We start from the raw sequence: 22,613 nt of genomic DNA, 5'->3' as shown, positions 1-22,613 counted from the left end.
GCCAGCACATTTTCTTGTTTTAAAGGTACTGCACAATCACAGCAGCTCAAACACAGTTATTTAACACAAACTACTAAACCCCCCATCCAACCACCCTGGGCTCTAGGAAAGTTCAGAAACAGGACCAAGATTGGACAGGCTGGCATATAACAACAGCTCACACTTATTCTCTCCAAAGCCAAACACCAGAGAGGCCATGGTCTCCCACCACCCCAGCTCCTGCCTGCGCATTCCGCCAGAGCAGTGCACAGGAGAGGGCGCAGATCCCCTTCGTCACTCACCATCCTTTTCTAGTCACATTCACTACGCATTGCACTAGAAAATCGTAACGGTGTTAAAATATTTTGGCAGGATTTGTTATGGCCAGATCACTCACTTCCTTTGGGACACACAAAGCCTCCTCTGGCAATGAAACAGCCAAAATGTCAGCAAATCCTATAGAACAGAAAAGGGTCCGTCAATGTAGAGCTTAAATGAATCTCCATTAAATGCAAGCAAACAAACAAAAAAATATATGCATAACAAAAATATACACACATAAAAAGAAACAGCCTAGAAATAGTCACTTTTTATTAACATTTCCTTTTTTCACCCTCCAGAAACTTTTTAGTAGCATTCCAATGTATTCATCACCAGGTGCTATTAGAGCACAAGCTCACTCCGAGTGTTACCAATTCACGGACAGATTAGAGGGCACATTAATAACATAGTTAATATGAAGTGTTTAGAGCCTTTACGTTGGTGACAAATACGACTCAGCCAAATTTCCTGACCATTGAGGCCACGGAGGAACAATTTGGTAGATTTCATCAACAGCTCTAATTATGTTCCTGTCAAGTCGAGAACAAAGTAATCCATAACTGGGGGGCTGCTCAGAGACAGTGGCACACAAGAGTAATTTATGCCCAAGACACAGGGCCCTTGCTGTAGTTAGAGAGCACAGTGCCTGACTAACAAGTGGCTTCAAAAACGAATTTATTAGGGAAAGCGCAGCCCGCCAAGTGCAGGCTTATGGGATGTTACAAGGGAAGGACTTGTAGCCAGCTTTGTCTATGCCAGCACCCCAGTTTGTGCTTTCCCCAAGCTCTGTAGGCTCTAAAATGCAGGGCCTGAGCTCAAAGCATCACTCAGTGGGGAATGGGACTCCAGGACCAAAAATCACGTCAGTCCCTGGGACACAGGCTGCACCGCAGGTGCCCGCTTGCAATCCTATAAATAAGGCACTAATGAAATACGCAAAGGGATTATTAGCAACAGTGGACTAAAATACTGCCATACACCACACATCTCTTACCACAGCCCATCTGGGAAACAGGCTGAGAAGAGGAAGGGGGGGCAAAACAAGGGAGAAGCTGTCATGTAATTTTGAGTCATTTTCCACTGTGATCTATATTGGGATGCAGCTTCTGTGCTTTCGGGGGGGGGTGGGGGGGGGGGTCGGGAGGGGGAGGTTATGTGTGGCACTCATGTGGCATTTCACAGAAAGGCAGGGATGTCTCCCTGGGGCTGGGAGGAGCACAAAGCCTGGCACTGCTCACTTGGGGCTGGCTATTTTGTGAGTAGTTAAACAAAACCATGCACTGCCAGTGTAATTGAGAACAATAGCTTATAAACCCTTGGAAAAATAACTATAACCAAAGATTTGACTTTATATATGACTTTAAACATACTCGTATGACAAAAACCAAACACCGAATGGATTTTAAAGTGCAGTTTTCTGAAGTCAGCTATGAGCATACACTCCCGTATGTAAACAAGCCGTTTAAGGCTTGTATTTAACTAGACAGAAAACACAGAACTAAAAAAGTCATCCTGCCACTTTATATCTTTTACGTTCCTTCATTTGATCGCAAAGAAATAAGATAATAAGATCGTCATCAGCAAACAGAAGCAGCAGCATTCTTGAAGGGACTGAAGCACAGGTAATGGGAGCGCTCAGACAAGAACTATTTTGGAGGCTGACCACTGTTCCAGGAAGGTTGCTTGCTGAGTTCCCCACTAGTAAAATGGATGCAAGCATGCATGGGGGAAGGATATCATCCTCATGTGCGGTATCTTACCAAGGGATTTTTGGCTCTGGCCTCACTGAACTATGGGTGTTAGTTACTTCACCTTATAAGAACTGGTACAGTTCAACTGCAAGATGTAGCTGGGCAGCACAACAACAACAACAACCAAAAAAAACCCTTATCTTCTTTCATGTTTTGCTAAGGTTTCTTATTCAAGTTTGCTTGAATGTATCCAAACCTGAAAATCCTCTGCTGCTAGGTTTAGGGAATTCCCCAGCGCCTTCTGAGGTGAATGGTATTAGACTCTTACAGCAGAAGCACTTCATAGAATTACAATTACTGGCACCTCATACCACTTTGCATCCAAGGATAAGCAAAACAGCAAAACAAACAAAACACACAATTCCCCCTCCCTTCCCTAAAAAAGCCACTCCACAAGCATTGATGTCTTAAGCCTCACAGGGAGGCAGAGGGAAGAGGAACGGACACAGTCTCAGTCTACAGATGCAAGAAGAGAAAACTCTGGTAAATCACACAGAGGGTAAGCCAGAAGCCAAGCAATGTCTGGACTTCATAATTCCCAGGCTCGTGATTCAGTCACAAGACACGCTTCCTCTCCTGGTGAAATGTCATGCTGCCTCATGCTTCTGTTACAGAACACATTTTAACCAAGTGTAGCAAAAGCATGATGATCCCATTAAGTATCTAACATCTAATACCTTGTGAAAACTAATTTAGTGCTTTATCAAATCTCTAGTTTGTATGTAGAGCATAAACTGGCTACATTTGCTAATAGGGCAGATTGACCCATTCCATATATTATCAAAACACATCAAAGTCTGCTGGAGGACACAGCCTTAGCTACTTATTATCCTCTGCATTAACTCTCTCAATAGCTACTCCACCCGTATGTTTCCCAGTAACACATCTGTCATGATTTCGCAGCGAAATCAGCAATTCTGGGCAGCAGGGCAGTTAGAGACGGATAACAGGACTAAACCCATCACCATCGCCCAACTTCCCAATCTGCTGTTAATTGGCAAAAAAAAAAAAAAAAACCAGAAACCTGCAGCACCAGCCTTGCACAGCAGCACTCCATTGCTGGCCTCTAGAGATTCCCCCTCTTAGGCTTGTATTTTTAGAGCTTTAGTCATTCACACAATTTCTGCATGATTTATTACATACAAGAGAGAAATAAAGTTATATACTAACATCTTCAAACTTGTAAGGTGATTATATATATATAATGTATAAATACATTTTATATATATATATATATATATACACACACACACTAACTACATATACTTATATATATATATATATTTTTTTGTAAGCAGAAAAAGGGTATCTTATGCAAGAGAACATGTGGCTTAGTAATCAGGAAAGAAAGTGCCAGAATATTACTAATAATAATGTTAGATCAGATGAGAACATCTTTGTTGGCTTGGATGCTATGCAATCGTATTCCTGCCTGTGATATATTTAGAATATTGCTTGAGACACTATATAATGAACTGTAAATTTTGAAACCACACTTCTTAATGGCTGTGAGCTCACCTACATGGCTAATAGAGGTACTTTCTTTTTTTTTTAAATTACAATTGTTACTAATCTCTTTCAGGTAGTATTTGTCTTTGGATTTGGAAACCCCAACCCATTGTATGCAGGACTCTTACACACCTTTCCTGACCATTCAGCCACCTGAATTATGAACTATCACCATAACCCAGTGGTTGGGAAGGCAGTTCTGGAATATTCCAGAAGAAAGCTGAAAAGAAATTCAACAGAAAGGAGAAAAAAAATGTTTCACTTTTTCTATGTGACCGTATACAGTTGTGAAATATAAGCACAGCCCTAGCATGGTGCTTAGTCATTCACATTTAATTCTATGGCTTCCATTGTTTTGTTCTGTATAGACAGTTGGTCAAGCACTGATTTCTTCTTTTCCCTTATAAGCTGTGGGTTCCTACATTTTTAACCAGTAATATAAACAAGTAAAAGGCATTTTGGGGTGCAGGATGTTTTGAGCCTGGATTCTCAGTTATTTCAGAGCCCATTGAAGGCGGGTCATTTGTCACTCAACTGTGATTGGTTGTCACCAACCCAAGTGGGTCAAATACAGCAAGTCTGCTGGGTGAAACTTCTAGCCAGGGGAATGAATCAACTGAAAGCAAAACAACAAAGTGGCCAGTGAGAGAAAATACACCAATTCTATGTTACAGAATTTAGCTGCAAGTCTTTAGAGCTTTATCCACTCTTACTTCCCTGGATGTTGGGTTTTTTTTTCCCCTTCTGTTTTTATTTCAAAATCACAGGAACTACGCAGCCTAGCAAGGCTGTAATCACTCAGCAGGAGCCTGGCACAGGCACAATGCAGCCACCAGCCAGGCAGTGGGGAAATGAAGAAAATCTCTTTCTCCCTCCCCCTATGTTGCTTAAAAGGGGCTCGGCATGAATGAATCTTCCCGGTAGCCACCAACAATTTCTTATTCCTTCCGAGCAATCATCAATTTCAGCATCAAGTGGTTTAGTGGATCCACAACTGGTAGTGGCAGCAGAGGAAGCCCAGCATGCAAACGTTTTGGCTAATTTAAAACCCTTGTGCTGCCGAATCAAACATGACAAGACAACAGTAAAAAGAGAGGCTATTATCCCGAATGAGAGGCGGCGGATAGCTGAAATTGGCTTGAGTGGCAGAGACAAAAGAGGTGGAAGGAGCAGGCACAATAATACCAGATACAGCACACGCGCATCCTCCCCCACCCCCAGTGGGCTCACACATATCACTACAAGAGGGAAAAAAGGCAGCATTTCCAAGTTTCACGCCCAAGCAGAAAAAATACACATAAAAGGATACAAAATAAATTAGCAGCTGGTAAAACATCTGCCCCATGGGGATGGAGAAACTTAACTTACAAGAGACGTCGCCCTTGCAATAGAAAAGCTAACGCTCTGAACACTAAAGCTGTCATTTCCTACTGAATTAGTGTCCTGCTGCCCAAAGTTCATTACAGTGAGTTGAGGAGTAGAAGCACTGATTTAGGATGGAGTAACCTTAAAGAGAGAATAACCTGTGGTGCAGCCACTATGTACCGAGAGCTCACCAAGTGCCCAGAGCTCAGGGCTGCCGGGGGAGGCAACGCGGAGGGCAAAGAAATTAATTTTGTAAGGCATTTGGGAGACCATGAGCAGACTGATGATGTTCAGAGCCATGAACCCTGGTGATGGCTTGCAGCTCACAGAATGACGACCTGTGGGATCACTGGAGAGCAAGCAAGTTGTCTTTTGCAAGATTAACAATTTAAAAGTGCTGAAATTAATTTTGTTTAATAGCTGTGGGTGCAGACTCCTTACAAAGTAGGTTGCAAGGTCAGCAAGCCTCCTAAAGCCTTTTAAAATGCAGCTTTTTATAGGGACAGTAGATTTAGGGTGGCTTAGGTCTTAAAGATCTAAAAAGCAGAAGTGTAAGAGGTCACTTCCTACCACTTCCAAATCTTGGGTGAAGACATCTTCTCTGTTTCACTTCTCACTTGTAACACACATTTACTGGCACATTCAAAGCTACTTGAAGCAGCATGGGCTCTGTAAGTAGGCAAGGCGGAAAAGACAATACAATCAAACAGGAGAACCGGGCTAATGAGTATGTAGCGCACCCCTGGGAATCTCACAGGAAGGTGTCCTCCCACACTGCAAGTTGGGAGAAGGAAATTTTGAAAAGAAGAATGAAAGTCTGGAAGGGAAAAGACAAGGGCAGGGAGTGCTCACCCCTCACAGCAGAAGTATGTCTGTGATTCCTCTTTACCTAAGGCCATTGCTCCCCAAATCACTGTGCTATGCAGAGCGCACAAGGGGGCAGATGGGTTCAATGCTGAAACCCAAATCAACAGTTTTAGACACTTGCTCAGCCTCACACCCCAATACACGTGAGCTATTACGACACAGCAAAACAGACTGACTACTGCTCTATGGCATTACACTTTTGTCCTACCCTTTTGTAATAGCATCCAACAAATCACACAGGTAAAGTTCAATGTGAGTGCAACTTGGGAACTAGAAAGAGTGCTTTTGCTTTGCAAAGCTGCATGCATGGAAAGAAACTCACATACTCAAGTTGGATTACAGCCCCAAACAGGTATACCCCCTCCCCACCCCAAAAGCCAACTGCCCTACTTGGTATTTCTATGCATGCTGTCCCACCAAATGAAGCTGGCCCACTGCAGTCCCACAGGCAGAGGGGCCATTTCCCCAGCAGCGAGGGGGCCACTGGTCATTAGTGAGGATGCAATTAATTCATCTGCAAGCCTGTCTGACAGCAGCTGAAGCAGAGCACCAGCCGCTGTTCTCAGCCCGTTCCACAGGGAGCGAGAACAAAGAGCCCCTGAGAAGTACTTGAGACAACGCAAGAAAATAATTTTAAATGCATATTGATACTGCCACTGAGTAGCGTGTGCTTTCAAACTGACACACACTGCTGTATGTGGTATTTGTTCCCATTTTTCTCTCCAAGTTGAATTCATATCCTCATGCAGTGCTTCAAGAAAGCCCCAGTTCACAGTTCAGCGAGGCACTGCTTAAAAGGCAAGCCTGCTGCAGGTCCTTAGGGCACCTCATCCATCCTGCACTCCGATGGCATTCACCACCAAGGGACCCCATTAGGAAGGAAGGGCAAACTGAGACCCCAACCCAAAGCAGTCTGAAACAGCACCAGCATACTGGCGTAGCAGCGATGAATGAGACTCCATTTGTCTTCAAAGCATGGGAAGCCAATACATCTGCTTCACCACAAACTCAACTTTACTTTCCAACCTTGTAGCAAAAACATGGATCAGCTTTCTGTCTGGGGATAAAGTAGCAGAGAAGTGTCACCCAAGGCTCCAATTAAACAGATGGGAAGTGACGCACTTACAATGCAACCCCATGCAACAAAACACCCCAAGACAGTGTCTGTGTCTCAAATCAATTGCCCAGAAAAGGGAGAGCCACAGGCTGGAAAAGATTGCCTCTCCTTCCATGCAGCGGAGTAACTCAGAAGCACCTTGTGCTGTGTAACGTGTGCTAGGAAAGGCAGCTGCTGTAGGAACGCTACCAGTGCTGGAGATATCTCAAAACCCACTCTTCCAGCAGAAGGCTAGGTCCTTCCAAGCAGGAAGAAACCTTGTGTTTGTTCTACAGCCAAAGTAATTACGGGCTTACCTACGTTACTTTGTATGATTTCTCCCTTCATAAAAGAGCTTTGTATGGTTGTTGAATGAACAGAGCATGAGACTGTTGTTTATCTGGAAGTCTCGGAGATAAGTTTGGGGCTGACAGAGGATACAATTTCACTCTGATCAGGAAAGGTGATTCTGTTTGTACCAAGTGTGAATATGGCCAAGTGAGCTTCCTTCCATGTTGCTTGTGAAAACAGGTAAGTTCAGTTAGGTGTAATACCCTCACAGACAATATGCATGTAGACATTTTTGGACTTCGTTTTGCATGTTAGCTCACTAAGTGTAGCATTGCAACACAAACTCCCATTCTTACTCAGGGGATGCAGTTTCAAAGAGAACATTCAAAATCTTGAACCTCTCCTTGAAAGTATTTGAACAAATACAGTAACGTTAAACAAGTTTGGTAGAAAAGTACTATTTTTGAAACCTGCTCACTATTTTCTAGGAATCTGTAGCCAGGGCTCTTATTTACTGTTCAGTAGCCCCTTCCTGTTGCAGACAAGATCTTCCTATGCCAGGAACTTCCCACGTGCAAAGAGAGAAGACCACCACAACCAATACCCTAAAGAGGCTGTCTAGGCAGCTTATAGGGACCAAATAAGTATCTTCTGCTGCAGCCAGCACTGTAAACTTAAGGTTATACTGTCCTCGTGCAGCACGGTATGACCTCGAGTGCCAATCTGGCTGACCAGAAGCACATATATCTACCTCCCTATTCAATTCATATCAAGATGAAAGCAGGAGGAGAAAAGGCAAGGTCAGGCACTTACGTATGAGCAGCACACCCTACACATACCCAAACCAACAGCAGAAAAGGCCTTCTCTTGACAAATGCACAATTTGTTGCTAACAAGAGTTAGTTCACATGAAATGCCAGACCAATTCTCCTCCTATTCGTGCTCAATATCACAAAAGTATTTCCAGCCAAAAGCCTTTTCGTGCATTCATGTTTATTCTCAGAGAAGACAAACCTGAGTGTTCTGCTAATCTACCAAACCTTATTAACACAAAGACAGCTCCATTCTCAGAATCACCAAAATGTTCATGGAGCATCATCCTTAGCCACTGAAAAATTTGTATGATTGAGATATCTGATGATATGGTTCCAGAATCTTCTTTAAACTCCTTCTTTCAAAATGCAGACCTCTTTCTCCTACATGCCATGCTTTTAACTGGTCCTTGCCCTGCAGGAGAATGGAAGAAATGCAAGAACCACCCTTTGGTCCAATTCTCCTTTGGGTTGTACATATTTCCCACGAAACAGAAAGATGCTGCCTCAAGAGCTTTCTTTCCTCCACCTAGAATTTTCTAAAGACTCTAAAGGCCTTGAAGACCTCCTAACAAACTAGAAGATGATGGGAAAACAAGAAGTCCTACCAGCTCCTCAACTTTGTGGTGTCTTGACATCTCTTCCAGTCCACAGTATGGCACTATTTCTGAATGTCTTGAAGAACAGTGGCGAGAGGGACAGTTGGAAAAAATCAGACTGAGATTTTGGCAAGGAAAAAAAAGAGAAAAAAAGAAAAAAAAAAAAAAGAAAAAAAAAAGGGCCCAAGTCAGAAAGCTGACACTGTTGGAAAGAGTTTGCTTTTCCTCTTAAACAAGAAAAGTTGGGTTCTGCCAGTGATTTTTGTAGCTTATTTTCAATATATTTCCATATCTAGGATTATTAAGCATAAGTTGCAAAAAAAGACATCAAGAACTAACAAGCTGTAGCCATAAAACCAGATGTTACCCTCCTCACCTTCACTCCTAACAAGTAGGAGACCAACACCATATCAGCAATGGCCATAAACAACTTTTCAAAGGCATACAGAGTCAAATAACTTTGATGCTCACTGCAATGCCCAGCTGCTGCAGTCATCTCTGAACCTCTGTCAGGGCCACTGGGACAAACACATTCTGTACAGGAAAGGGAAGCACTAGGAGGGATTTTCTGGTGCAGTATAATGAAAAAAAATAATGATAAATACTGTTAATAAATAATAGCAATTTTTAAAGAGGTGCAAGCACATGTCCCATAGTTATTACAGGGACAATTATTTACTTATTTTAATTGAGATACAGCTTCCTTCTGCTATGAGGCATCTCCCCTGTCTTAAATAGGATTTCAGGTTTGGTCCATGCAGAGGATTTCTAAACTAGCAGTTACTCTAGTACCAAAATATCACGTGAATTAATCAAACTATCCTGATTCACAAAAAAAAAAACTGAATAAACTAAGATGAAAATAGAGCAGCAAACATGGAATTAATTTTGTGCCTTTTCCCTCAGGTGCACAGAACAGTCACTGGGGAACAGCCCAAAGTAGCTGAAGGAACTTATTAGTAATTACTGCAAAACAGCATTGAGTGGCATTTTTCTTTCTTTGCTTTCCATACAGGGACAAAGCATGAAGAGGCTTTTGGGATCTGACCATATCACAGAGTGGGGATGAGTTGCCTTCAATCCCGCTCTACAAACCCTTCTATCAGCACAAGTCTCCAGCAGGTCGGAGACGGACTAACTTTTCCAAGGTATTAAATTAAAAGATGTTGAATTAAGTTAAATGCCCCACATTGAATTGACATTTCCCTTTTTTAATGCAAGCTAAGATTGATGAAAAATACCACTTATCTACATTAAGGGTCAAAATATCCAGCAAAAGCAGCCTCTGGTTCAGCGCGTCAGAGCAAAGTCAGTCTTACATAATCCGAGGACCAGGACGCGGATCACATTCTGATGATCCAATTAATGGCGGGGTACTTTGCAATCAGCCAGGAAGCAAGGCCCCTAACAGATTGTGGGGCTGTAACATCAATTTCTTAAGTGCATTTAAAGGATTACAAATGTTAGTCCTGGCTTGAGATTGAAACACCTATTGAGGTGCTCTGAACCACATTACAGTAATTGGGTACCTGAATTAATGCCATTTCTTCTGATGGGTGAGTTGAATACATTGGAATTACGGGTTTCTTTTGCTGTATTTCACTTTGCCTTTCCCCCTCCCCCTCCCCCCCCCCACTCCTCAGAGCATAAATCTGAGGAAGAATATTCTCTTTTCTATCTAGTTAGCCTTAATTACAGCCCTGAGGCACCCAAGCACTGTCCTAATTTTACCTTCTGCATTGTTTTGGTTCCTTTTAAATAATAATAATAATAAAAGTGTTATTTATTATTTTACCATGTAAAGAGATTAAGACTGGAATAAAATTGCTTTTTTTTTCTTGAAGCCTTGTAGGGGAGAGAGGGGGAAGGTTGCTGAAAAAAAATTCTCTTTTCCTTTCTGTAGCCCTCTTGCACTATGTAAACCTTTTTATGCATGCGCCAGATACCATTTGCAGTGTTTTACACCTCTAGAGAGCTAGAACTAGGGCTGTCTCAATTAGTCTTCTATTCCTTCTGAGGTCAGTTCAAGTAAAGGTCTCAATCATACCAAATTGGCAGGAATGCTAACTACGTGGGTATTTCAGACCAAGCAGAGTTCAGCTAAAACACATAGCTAGTTTCACACTGTGATTGTACAGCACAAAACTGTGCGTGTGTGCCAGAGAGTACACTTACGTTAAAAACCTAAAATAGGCTTAGGGCATAGGGGTGTTTGGAGAGTTTTCCAGTCACCACCTCTACTAGACTGCAGCAATAGCATCAAGGCTGCACGCACTCTCCTCGTATCATATGCGTTTTGATAATTAGCGTTATAGTAGGGAATTCCATCCAGCTTTGCCTTCAGCCTATGTGGCACTGACATCTCAGTGACCTCAGTGATTTCTCACTTGCAGCTAAATGGAACAAACACATCCACAATATAAAGACCAGGCTGTGGGAAAAAAAATAAGTAAATAAATGGCGGGGAAGGAGAGTGTGGTATTCCAGATATTCCAGTCCACTCTAAGTTTCATTTAACTGGTTACAGCACATGAAGTTTAGATACTCTTTAAATTACTTGATTTCTCAAGGTCCGTTAGTAACTGAAGTTAAAAATACATGCACATATATACACAGACATGTCTTGTATTCCATATGTATATATCTCATTTTAGAGATATTCCAACTTTTTATCCTATATTCAGGATTCTACAAGAAACTACGATTCCACAATGATTCTGTTTTAATTTTGGTTTTGCTTAAGATAACTGTAAACAGAAAAGATACAGGAGCTATTTATCTTCATTGCTGGTTAAGAGGAAATCATTGCGTATACCTTAGGGGAGCTAAGGAAGCACAATGATTTAACTGACATATGAAGGAAAGAGACAGCTTCCAATTCAGCAATACAACTTTCTGACTCTCAGGGAAAAGCAGTTCATGTGGCTCTCTCAGATAGCCCTTCACTGTTAACAACGTTGGGTTTTTAAAATTATTTATTTCTTACTGTATTAAAAATACCATAGAAAGCAGGGATCACTGGGGACCATTCAGCTGTGCTCCTGGTTTCTCTTGCATGTTTTCTAGTGTTAATTTCCCTTACCCACTAATGTGAAAAACTCGTAGAGTTTAGACATAATCCTTTTGAAACAGAACAGAACCTACAAACTAACTCTGCACTGGAGGTGATTAATCAGAGGATGGGCACAGCTCTGCTGTAGGCCTACGTGCCTACACACAGTGCAAGGAAAAACAAAGAAAGAACGAGTCTGGTAAATCTAAATCTCAATTCAAATTTCAGAGCAGTTTTTTGCTGCATTAGGTCATGCTTGCTGAAATGATTTACAAATAGATAATGAAAACACAAGCCCTAAGGACTAGTTAGCTGTTTAGCAGTGTCTACATATAACCATTTCCATACATCCTGTTTTAAATTCATTAACAAAAATTAATTGCTATCCAGTGGTTGACATTACACAGCACGTAGCTTCAATATACTTTCTAAATTATTTTCTGTCACTCCTCCAAAGATTTTACAGATAATTTTGCTCTCCTAAAAGTATTAGCTACTGATCTGTAGCAAAGCTCATAGTTGTTATAGTTACTGAGAAGTAGCAAGTCAACTTCAGGAAATGTTTGTGTTGAGTTTCTTTGTTTGTTGGTTTTGTTGTTTGCGTTGTTTTTATTGTTAGTAGTGGTGTTGTTTTTAAAATATCTCAGTAATATCTTACTGGCATGGAACAACGGAAAACTTTTTCCCCCCTTCCCTTTGAAAAAGACAGCATGATGCCCTTAACACTCTAGCACAGAAACATAACACAGCTCTCTAACTTTTCTTCTGGACTTGATCCAAAACTTACTGAAGTTATATGGAGACTTTTTATTGACTTCAGTATTCTGTAGTTCAGGTCTTACAGTGATCCCCCAGCCCTTAAACTGAGCTTTGCCCTGTGAGCATTAACTGTTGTTATTGTAGCAGCACACCCAGCATGAAGCATGAAGTGATAACACTGTCCAAACGTTTTTTTTTTTTTCTCTCCAATGTCTCAGATAAGGTGGGAAAAAAAGTTCATTTTATAATTAACAGAAATTGGTCTTGGATCTTTAAAAATGCTTCATAGTGATTTGAGTCACAAGGCAAGTTTTGATTTTTAATAATTACATGTAATGAATAAAAAAATAGTAAAAATCTTTCCATACTCTTTCCATCATATTTCACAAATATTTACAGTGTACACCTCAGGTTTGAAATAAGCCAGGGAGAACTAATTCATTGTTTACACTTGGAATCCGAGGTGGCCCAGTCCCATAAGGGCAGCACAATGCACTGTATCTTTCCGTTCTCAGTACTTATCTTAATCTTAATAACTAGCCAGACAACTGACTCCAGAGTCCTGGGCTTATCAACTGGAATTTGTCACATGCACACAAGAGAAGACAAGAAATGCATTATATAACAATGCCATACAAATCATTATCTTTTAATATTTCGAAGTATGTATTCAAACTCTGATAGGGAACCATTTTGGCTGAACTCAATTCCACTGGTTGTTACTAAATTTGATAGCAAATGAACAAAAATACACTTGTAACATATTTATCTGCAAAAGAGTTTATTTACAACAGATCAAAAGGCTGCTTCTTACTGCATTTTAGTTACTGCTATCAAATGCAATCTGCTTTTTAAACATGCTTTGATATGGGAAGACTATTTCCAAAACAGCTTAATAGGAAATACATTTTTTTTTTTCCTGGTCTCTTAAGTACCAAGACATGCCAAGAGCATGAAAAGAAAGTCTATTGCGCCCTCATCATGGGTCTAACAATATGATTTCTTTGAAATAAGCTTATGTAAGCAAATTCATTTCAACTGCCTACACCAGAAACTTGGAACATGTTCTCAAGCTGACAGATGGATCCTAATTTCTGGTTCTGGTATCTCACATTTAACAGCATCTTTTGCCAGACAGTAGACTACTCCAAATGCATGTAAACCAAAGAACCAGGGCAATTCCTTGGCCTCATATTAGAGTTTTCATTTACTAGGGTTCTCACATGCACAATGGTAAGAAAGAGAAAGAAGAAGAGGGTTAGTAATATACTTCTACAGAAAAAAGAAAGGAACAACATTTTGAAAAAAAACCTAAGTTGTCTCCTTCTCACTGCCTGCAAAAAAATTAGTAGGTAGGTAACTTGCACACCAGCATTCCCAATACGCACTTGAAGTGGGTTTATAAAAAATTATCAGAGGGTTAAAAGTACACTGGAAATTCACTCCTCAGACTGCTTCACTCTAACACCGCCCACAAAGCATTACTCGTGCCAGGTATTAGCATCCACTGCAATGGGAATCCTCCAGCTTAAGACAATGGAGCAATGTTTGCTGCTAGTGAGGGCATTTCCAAAATTTCTATTCCACATCAAAAAGTTCTGAAGCCTACCCTGGGCCAAACCTAGTGTTAAACCACAAACCACAGTAAATCAATGAGGTAATCAATCCAATCAGGCAATCAATTAACATGAACTAAGAAAACCATAAGCAGACATATTCTCACGTGAACAAAGGTCAGCCACTGGGGCCTTCATGTGTCTGTTCATATTAGTTTAAGCTCAGGTTTAGAAGGAGAAATTTTCCTATGATAACAGTTCTTTGTAGCTATGTGTCAGCATAGAGACCTAGTCTCTGTCTGCGCCTGGCAGAGATCATCTGTATTTTTACTCTTGTAATAATGAGAGGCCACTCTTAGAACAAGGAACCTGAGATTTGTGTTCTGTTACAGTGCAAGAGATAAGACCTCCTTAGTTCCAGTAAAAAGACTTTGCACAAGGATTTGTAACAACACCTTAGCAAGAGAGGTAACTGGACTTTTTCAAGTATACACCTTGAAAACTGCAAGTGTAAACAAATTTAAGATCACCCAAATCTTTGATCCATTTGCTAGGTTCAGACTAATAAATGGTTGGGAGAGGCATGTTTTGAACTTCTAGAGAAACACCTGCTCAGTAATATGTTCAAAACTACTTTCTGATCAGAATTATGAAATAATTACACTAATTAATACTATTTTATAGTAATGTGGTAATTACTGTTCAGATATAATCCACGCTTCAATGATAAATCCATTGTCAGATTTGCAACATATCTGCAACATAATTGAAGTTACCGCTATACATCAGTTTGGTCACTGAATTCTTGGGGTAGGGGGAAAAGTTCTCGGTGCACATAAGGTCTACAAAGTTCATAGCAAAGCAGCGGTTTCAGCAGAATCAAACATGGAGGTAACCCAAATTTTGGGGAAGTGAAATCCTGCAGATGAATCAGGTCTCTGCAGAGGTCTAAGACTGCAGGTTTGCTGTGTGAACTGGAACTTGTAGTTTTGTGCACATGGCACAGTCAACCAAACAATCGATAACCAGAACAACCCAATTTCCTTACTATTCCCATATGCTGTATTGCTTTCCTTGGTTCACCAAGTGAACCTTATGAAATGTCATAACACACAGTCACCATCACTATTTATTTCATTGCGGCTGTGCTATGATGTTGCTCAGAGTAATGCTTCTTGCAGATAATTGTGTAGAACCCAGTCTTATTTAACTCCAGAATCTAATGCAAGTTCAGCCCCCCTTTCGCATCATTGCTCTTCCACTGAATAAATTTAGCAACAAACAAGAGTTCAAATAAAAGCTGGCATGGCTCTTCTAATTCTGGCCAAAGTCAGTGAAAGAAAGATGTATGGAATATAGCTGAGAACCAGCCTAACCTGGGATTGGAAAAAATAATGCAAAGGTATGAAAATGTATTCAACAGTTCTCTCAGTTCTCAGCTCCAGTTGTGACAGGGCTATATAAGCAGATGCATTAGCCTGGAAATATATCAAGGTTAGATTAAGGTGCAGAGTTTCCATTTTATTAATGGCCCTCAATCTGACTCCTTAATAAAATGGAAACCATTTGTAAAATTTTGTTCAGAACCCATACTTAGCTTTCAAATGCTTGCAACCTTTGGGTAGTTTCAGGATCAGATTTCAGAGAGCCCAGGCCTAAAGATGAAGGATATGAGGGAAAGAAAAGGAGAAAATGACTTGAGGTGAATCAGACCTTAAAAAAGTACTAACTACAAGTTAGACTAAATGAAGAAACAACTGGGACAGCTTTTTTTTTTTTTTTTTTTTTTTGCTTAGTTGAAGAGAGATTATGCTGGACCACTGCAGCATCTGCCACAGAGGTGTAACTAAAAAAGTATCAAAATTGCAAATATTTAAATATTATCAAGGGTGGTACGTTGAAGACTTTAGAGTGCTGCTTGGGACTGGAAGGCCTGAGTCATCTTCAGGATGAATAAAGGAGCTTGAGATGCAATTAATGCACTGAAATATCACTGTCAATTCATTCAAATTTTCTCTCATCTGATGTCAGGGAATAAGAGAAATAAAGGTTTTATGTAGCAGATGCTGGAGAGAGAAGTCTTATTGGATAAAATAAAGGTGACATGATAAGAAATTTCCTAGAAAATTACCCCTCAACTGCATTGCTCGATCAGAAGGTAGCTTACATAGAAATAAACTAAAAAATTTACTTAGTATATTAAAAAGAATTTGAAACTCATATTTAGAACTATGTGACAATCTCATTTAATAGCAAACCTGCCTCAAATGCATACACTGTACTGCTGCATTTCTGGGATCTGAATCCTGAAAAAGAAATCTTAAAGGAAATATTATTCAAAGACTACAGTCTGTGAATGAGCTGACTATAGACTATACAAAGTTTTCAAAAACGGCCTCAGCTAGGCTTTTTTTCTGGCACGAGATCCAAAACAAAAGGAAAGAACTGACAACAGGGTACTCAAGTCCTTCTTTGTAGCCTTCAAAGAGGGAGAATGATATCACATAGAAGATCTCCAATAGGATCAGCATGTCCAAAAAAAAAAAAAAAACGGGGAAAAGAGTAAAGCATCATCTACACTGACATACAGCCTTCAGTAAGAAGAACGGTCACATTATCCAAGGCCACGGCCTTTGTTAGCAGGCAAAGGCTTTTCCTAACACTTGAACCTGATGACGTCTATTCTAATAAAGCTTACATCCATAATGAAGCCTGAGCACTTCCTCTGGGAAAGACCCAGAGCTATCAGGAAGGACAACATGCTACTGTGACAAATTACAAATCTGTTTCTCTCCCTTTGACTTTGATATCTACTTGGATGACATTTGCAGCACTGATGGAGACAACATTACAGAAAGGAGAACCTTGATTAGTCTAGTCAGGAGAAAGTCACCTATTATCCTAGGAGACAAATCTGGAAATTTTTAATAGAACTAGATGCTGTCACTTCACCACCTTACACCTTAGGCTCACGGTGACCCCAACAAAAAAATATAGGCTACATATTCAGATTAACTGAACTATGGCTGAAACCTCAATCTGCTCTTCACGAAAAGCTATCTGGGTATTCACTAAATCAGAAGTACAACTGAAATTCCAGATGAGTTTAAACATCTTCCCTATACATTGTTTCAAATATCTGTTATTTGACCTAGGGTGAAATAAGTGGTTTAAGACCAAAAATTACATACAGTTACCGAAATATTACTGTTCCACAATCTGTATTTCTACAAAATAGTTTCTTCATAATCTGCATAGGACAGCCATCTCACATTAGAGTCTTCCTGTTAATGCATAACCTTTGGCATTTTGGCAGTATATAATTATAGAATATCCTGAGATGGAAGGAACCTACAAGGGTCAACTAATCCAATTCTGGACTCTATACACCACCACCCAAAATCCAAACCCTATGTTTGTGAGTACTGTCCAAACACTCCTTGAACTTTATCAGTTCAAGGCTGCGCCCACTGCCCAGGGCAGCCTGTTCCATGCTCACCAACCTCTGGTGCAGTACCTGTCTCTAAGACCCAGCTGCCCTCCGCTGACACAGCTCCATGCTGTTCCCTCGGGCCCTGTCATTGCCACAGAGAGGAGAGCTCAGCGTTGCCCATCTGCTCCCTGTGAGGAGCTGCAACCGCCATGAGGCCTCCCTTCAGCCTCCTCCACTTTGGGTTGAACCAAGCCAGGGACCTCTCCTCACGCATCTTGCCCTCCAGACCCTTCACCATCTTTGCAGCCCTCCTTTAGTCCTTCACTTCTAGTTTTAGATCCTTTTATACCCTAGAAAGACAGCATATTTTACGCAGCAACCTTGAGACTAGGCACACACTGAAATAAAAAGATAACAGGGTCCCTTATTCTCTTAGGCCTAAATGTAAATCTTGCCACTCAGTATAACTATGTTGAATGATATGACGACAGGCCAAAGCTGATAAATTCAAGTGAAGATCACAAGTATGAAACAAGAAAATAAAATGAATACCCATCTCCAAAATAAACTAACCAAGTGAGTCAGTAACTTAAAGCCTTTTCTGGAGGACTTCAGCTGGACTTAAAATGAAGTCTTTGTAGAGTCTATCTCATACTGAAACCAAAGGTATCCTGCAAGGTGTTAATCCAATGCATCACACAAACTAGCAGTTTATTTAAAACAAAACTTGATCCTTACTGGGAGCTGAGATATTTGAAGCACACACAAGTAAAACTAATTTAACCTTTGAAAAGTTATCTCCGGAGGGAAGAATAGAAATCCCTTTATAAGATTTTTAAGCACTGCAATTATTGACGAGGACTATATTACTTCAGTTTTCTCTGATCAGAAAAAAAAAAAAAGCAAAGCCACAGGAGACATCAGCAGCTGTCAGGCTGTTTTCCAACCGCAACAAGGTAGTTTACAGTGGGCTTGTGCCAGTCTCTTAAGACCCAGTTAAGAAGCCTTTTTAAAAATGCCTTAAAAAGCCAACTCATACATTAATCAAGTTGAGCCCTCATCCATACTTACTGCAATACATCAATTACCATGTCTTTTTTTTTTTTTTTTTTAATAATAAATTCCAGTTGACAGCAGACACCTTATTAAGGCTCAGTAAAACGATACAATAAGTAAAAGGCTATTAATATTGCTTTTTTTCCCCACTGCTATTGTCTTGCCGCACTGGTCTGCAAACAAATTCAGGCTGCATTACAATTAATGCCAATGGAACTCCTAACGACTTCCAGCTTGCTAATTTTTTACGCTAATAATAAAAAAAAGGCATTGCTATGCAAGAACGGCCCCCTTTTATCATGCTCGCATGGCACACTAGAGAGCTCCTGCCATTGTTCACATGAAAGACAATTAAACCCAGGAACATCAAACCCAAAAATGACAATCTGCTAACCAGCACTGGGTATTGCTGAATTCTTTTCTCTATTTTCTGAACTGATAGAAAACAATTCTCCAAAGACCTTTCCCTCCCCCATGCCCACCCCTTCGGAGAAAAAAAAAAAGTTTGAAAAATACCCTCGCTGATTTATGCATCTCTGCTCAGAATTTATTAACTGTCTAAGGCCAATTTCACTCTCACACATCTATTGCCTCCAGGTTTGAATTCCGGACACATTTCAAGAAATGTAACAATAATATTGTCCATATAGGTTCATATTTAAAAATAAAAACAATTTTCTTCCCTGGCTCATGTTTTCTTGAATACAGCATTAAATGCCCAAGGCAGGTAGTTTATTTCTCCCAATCTTCTAGAAACAAGCATGGATAGAGAAAAGGGTCATAAGGCTTGTTAAAAATTAAGTACATTCAAGATGTTAATTTAGAGTAAAGGTAACTTCTCATAAAGGTGTTTTTTTCCTATTCTCCCCTCCGTTGTCCAGCTAAAGCCACAGTTTCATAGCAATATTTTCAGGTTTCTACCACTAAATGTGTATATATGAGCTTTCCTTTTTTTTTTTTTTAATAAAAAATTCTTTGGTATCACAAGTACTTACATAGAGACACAATATTATAGACATGGATAATTGTACTACTTTTTACCTTTGTAATAACTTTCAGCCAAGAGCAGAAATTAATTATTTATTAATTCTCACAAGATCACTGAGAAGCAGGTGCTTTTATACCTGCTATACAGGTATATAAACTAGGTGCCAGAAAGTTTAAGCGATGTTTCTAAGACCATGATGTGGTAGCAATATATGCACAGCCCCACAAATCCATCTGACCTCAAGAAGATGCCTCAGTAACTTTGAGGAGTCTACAGCTCAATATAACACTTCGGCATATACTCTAAAGGTATCGTTATTCGGGGTCTTGCTTTGCCTAATTTCAGTGAGGCCCACAAGTCCTGCTAGATTTCATTCAACTCCAGACATTCTGATAACAGGTACTTCATCTGCCTATGCCTACACTCATCCTGGCAACTTGGGCCCTGGTATAGCTATTTTGTTCTACAGCACAGAACATAAGTATTTATTGCAAGAAATCCCAAGAAATTACAACTAAAATAAATAACTATTTTATGTTAAACATTCATGAATAAGCCTACAATTGTATGCATATGTGTGTTACCCATACGACTGCAAAGAAGTAATTGATAACTTGCTGATTACTGCAGGTTTGGTAATGAGTAACATTTTGACTGAAGCAAGTAAGTCTCATATAGAGTCTAAATGATATTTGGAACCAAATCACTGCGCAATGTACAAATATAATACCTTATAAGCATGCAGGGGTAGAAGGAATTTACATTCTTAATAAGAAACTAGGAAATTATTGTCTCTCTTTTGTCATAGAAAAATTATTTCCCTACCCCTTAGGCTGAAGGGCACTGGGCCTTAACCCTGTCACTTGAGTAGGTCTGAATATTTTCAGGGCTCTGCTTCTGACCAAAGAAATTATGGTAAATTCTACATTTGGAAGAAAAGAATGTTTTTGTGTTGTTTAATAGCCACTGAGAGCTGTGGAGTGTTAAGAATATACCCCAAGAAAGATGGATTAGTAGGAAGTGGCCAAAAGAGGCCATAAAATGTGCATTATAAATGCAATTCATCACATAACTGTGCAATTTGTCAAATGGATATTGTACCTTGCATTGCGTCTTTTGGGACAGAAGAAAAAGAAAAGGCCTGGGAGATAATGGTTCTATTCCTGGCTCTGCTACTGGTTCTCTTTTCGACCTTGGAAAGGGCTTCTTAGCCAAAATATGTGGACCATTTTCTATTTTTGTTGTTGTACATCCACCTTTATTTTTATTAGGCTCATGGCTGCATTTCTAGAGTTGCAATATCCCAAACTCAGAGAACTAGGAGATATCTGACAGAGAATTCTGGCTTTCAAAGTGCCTGTTAGCCTAAGAACTGAAACTCTCTGGATCTTCAGGCACAAAATAGAAAAAAAACAAACAAACATGTTAACGTTACAAAAGAAATACTACAAAAATTAACTTGGTTTTTGCACAGATGTGATTAAATAGATATTGAAGGGTCTCAGTGTTCAACTGAAATGACACTGAAATAATTGCTATCAAATAACACAAAATAGAACCTCTCGTAACACCATGAACTTCTATAGTCATTGAAATCAATACCTGAAAAACATAATTCAGTCTACTAAAATATAGCTACACAGCTCAAACCAGCTGTCCAGAACTACTGTCTTTAATATCCAATGGGTTGGATAGGAAATATCTTTTTAGCCATTAACCAGGGGGTTGAACTGTGTGAATATTGAGCATGTGTTCTTTGCCTGCTAACTCCCAAAGAAGGAAAGTTTTTGTTGTGGCAACATGACAAATAAAGCCTACAGCATTTCCCAAATTGTGTGCACCTGAGCGGCTGTAGGAATGATGACTGTTAAACCTTCTGGAAGCAGCTGTACTGCTTTAGGGTGGTGTTGCTCACCACTGTTGGCAGCTGTCTCAGCAGCTGTTTACAGGAGCACTGCAGCCCAGCCTTCAGTGGCTTCACTGACTGCACTCTCTTCCAGAGTAGAAAAGCTCACACTGTTTTGCTCTGTCAAGCCACTAACCTCTTTAATAGCTCTAGTTAAATCTACCATAGCTTGGTAGGTCATGGTTCATCCAAACATGCACTGATCTGGTCCTCAGTAGTGCAATTACTAACATTCATCTCTAGATTATACTACTTTTCCAAGGTAACAGCTAGGAAGTCCATTCAACTTGGCAATATGGACAAATGCATCTGTAGAAAGCACAGTAAATGCTCCTGTGGAATCTTGATGAGACACATGGAGCACCTAGTGACTTGTCTCCCTCACTACTGGCGGAAAAGCAGAGAATTACCAGGTAATTTCCACAGATGAGGATACTGCCATGCTAATCTAAACCTCTGGATGCCCAGTAGGCAACTTGACCTTGGGGCTAGATATGATCACGTGCCACCTGCACGTAACACCTTTCTGCCTTCCTTCCCTCCTCAGCCCATGATATAGACTTTATTTTCTCTCTGATGGAGACTTTGGCTCCACAGTAGAGCATAGGCTTTCACTCCATGTGAGCTTGACGCTTTATGACCTGCACTTGCATGTAGGGCTGCGCGCAAACCACTGCAATTCCTTATCACAGCTCACTAGGATTAAGACAAAAAAAAAACAAAGCAAGAAAACCCACTCCATTTTGCTTCTTTTTATTTTTTTTTTTTCCCAGAAAAGAGGAACCAAATTAAAATAATAATAAAACCATCCATTTCTTTTTCATATGGACTCACATCCACTGACTTTGGCTAATTCAGGCACTGCATCTCAGCCAATTTAGATGTGACATCTGAGACAGTTATACAACTCCCCCAAGTCTACAACAAAAATCCAAGGCAAACATTTTCTTCTATTCACAATGTACCAAGTTTGCAGCTCATTTGAGCCCTATACAAAGGGAAAGCCAACAACTTTAAATTGATACTGCTGAAGTTAAAAGCCAACTCACACACTTCAATTAATATGATCACAAAATAAAAACAGAGAAAATGAAGATGTCTGACATACACAGCCAATTTTTTGCATTGTTTTACTGATGTCAATCAATAATAAACCGACAGAGTTACTCTAAATTAATGCAGATGGAAACTGAAAGTAGACAAAACCTGCACTGACCGTAATGAAATTGCTTATTGATAGTGCTTTGCTTATTGTCCAAAGAAAACCAGAGTA

The 22,613-nt window shown here is 40.1% G+C and overlaps 1 protein-coding gene across 24 annotated transcripts in view; it reads right to left on the bottom strand.

Moving 5' to 3' along the window:
• ESRRG (estrogen related receptor gamma) overlaps positions 1 to 22,613 on the bottom strand; it is a 384,103-nt gene that overhangs the window by 220,153 nt on the left and 141,337 nt on the right. For 5 of the 24 annotated variants that reach the window (XM_046938779.1, NM_001396739.1, NM_001396741.1 and 2 more), the window contains one exon: positions 377 to 435. The exons of 12 other annotated variants lie outside the window; for them this stretch is intronic. Coding sequence is in view for 3 of the 12 variants with exons in the window: in NM_001396733.1 (NP_001383662.1) it covers positions 5,496 to 5,521 (26 nt within the window). In the remaining 9 variants the exon portion in view is untranslated. Of the gene's footprint in view, positions 1 to 281; positions 436 to 5,495; positions 5,595 to 22,613 lie in introns of all 24 variants that reach the window. 7 more of the 24 variants (NM_001396733.1, XM_046938775.1, NM_001396734.1 and 4 more) reach the window with 3 other exon arrangements.

Source organism: Gallus gallus, chromosome 3 (assembly GCF_016699485.2).
Source record: "Gallus gallus isolate bGalGal1 chromosome 3, bGalGal1.mat.broiler.GRCg7b, whole genome shotgun sequence".
Lineage (NCBI taxonomy): Eukaryota > Metazoa > Chordata > Aves > Galliformes > Phasianidae > Gallus > Gallus gallus.
The sequence above is the reverse complement of the archived record's forward strand: the minus strand, read 5'-3'. Positions and strand labels throughout refer to the sequence as shown.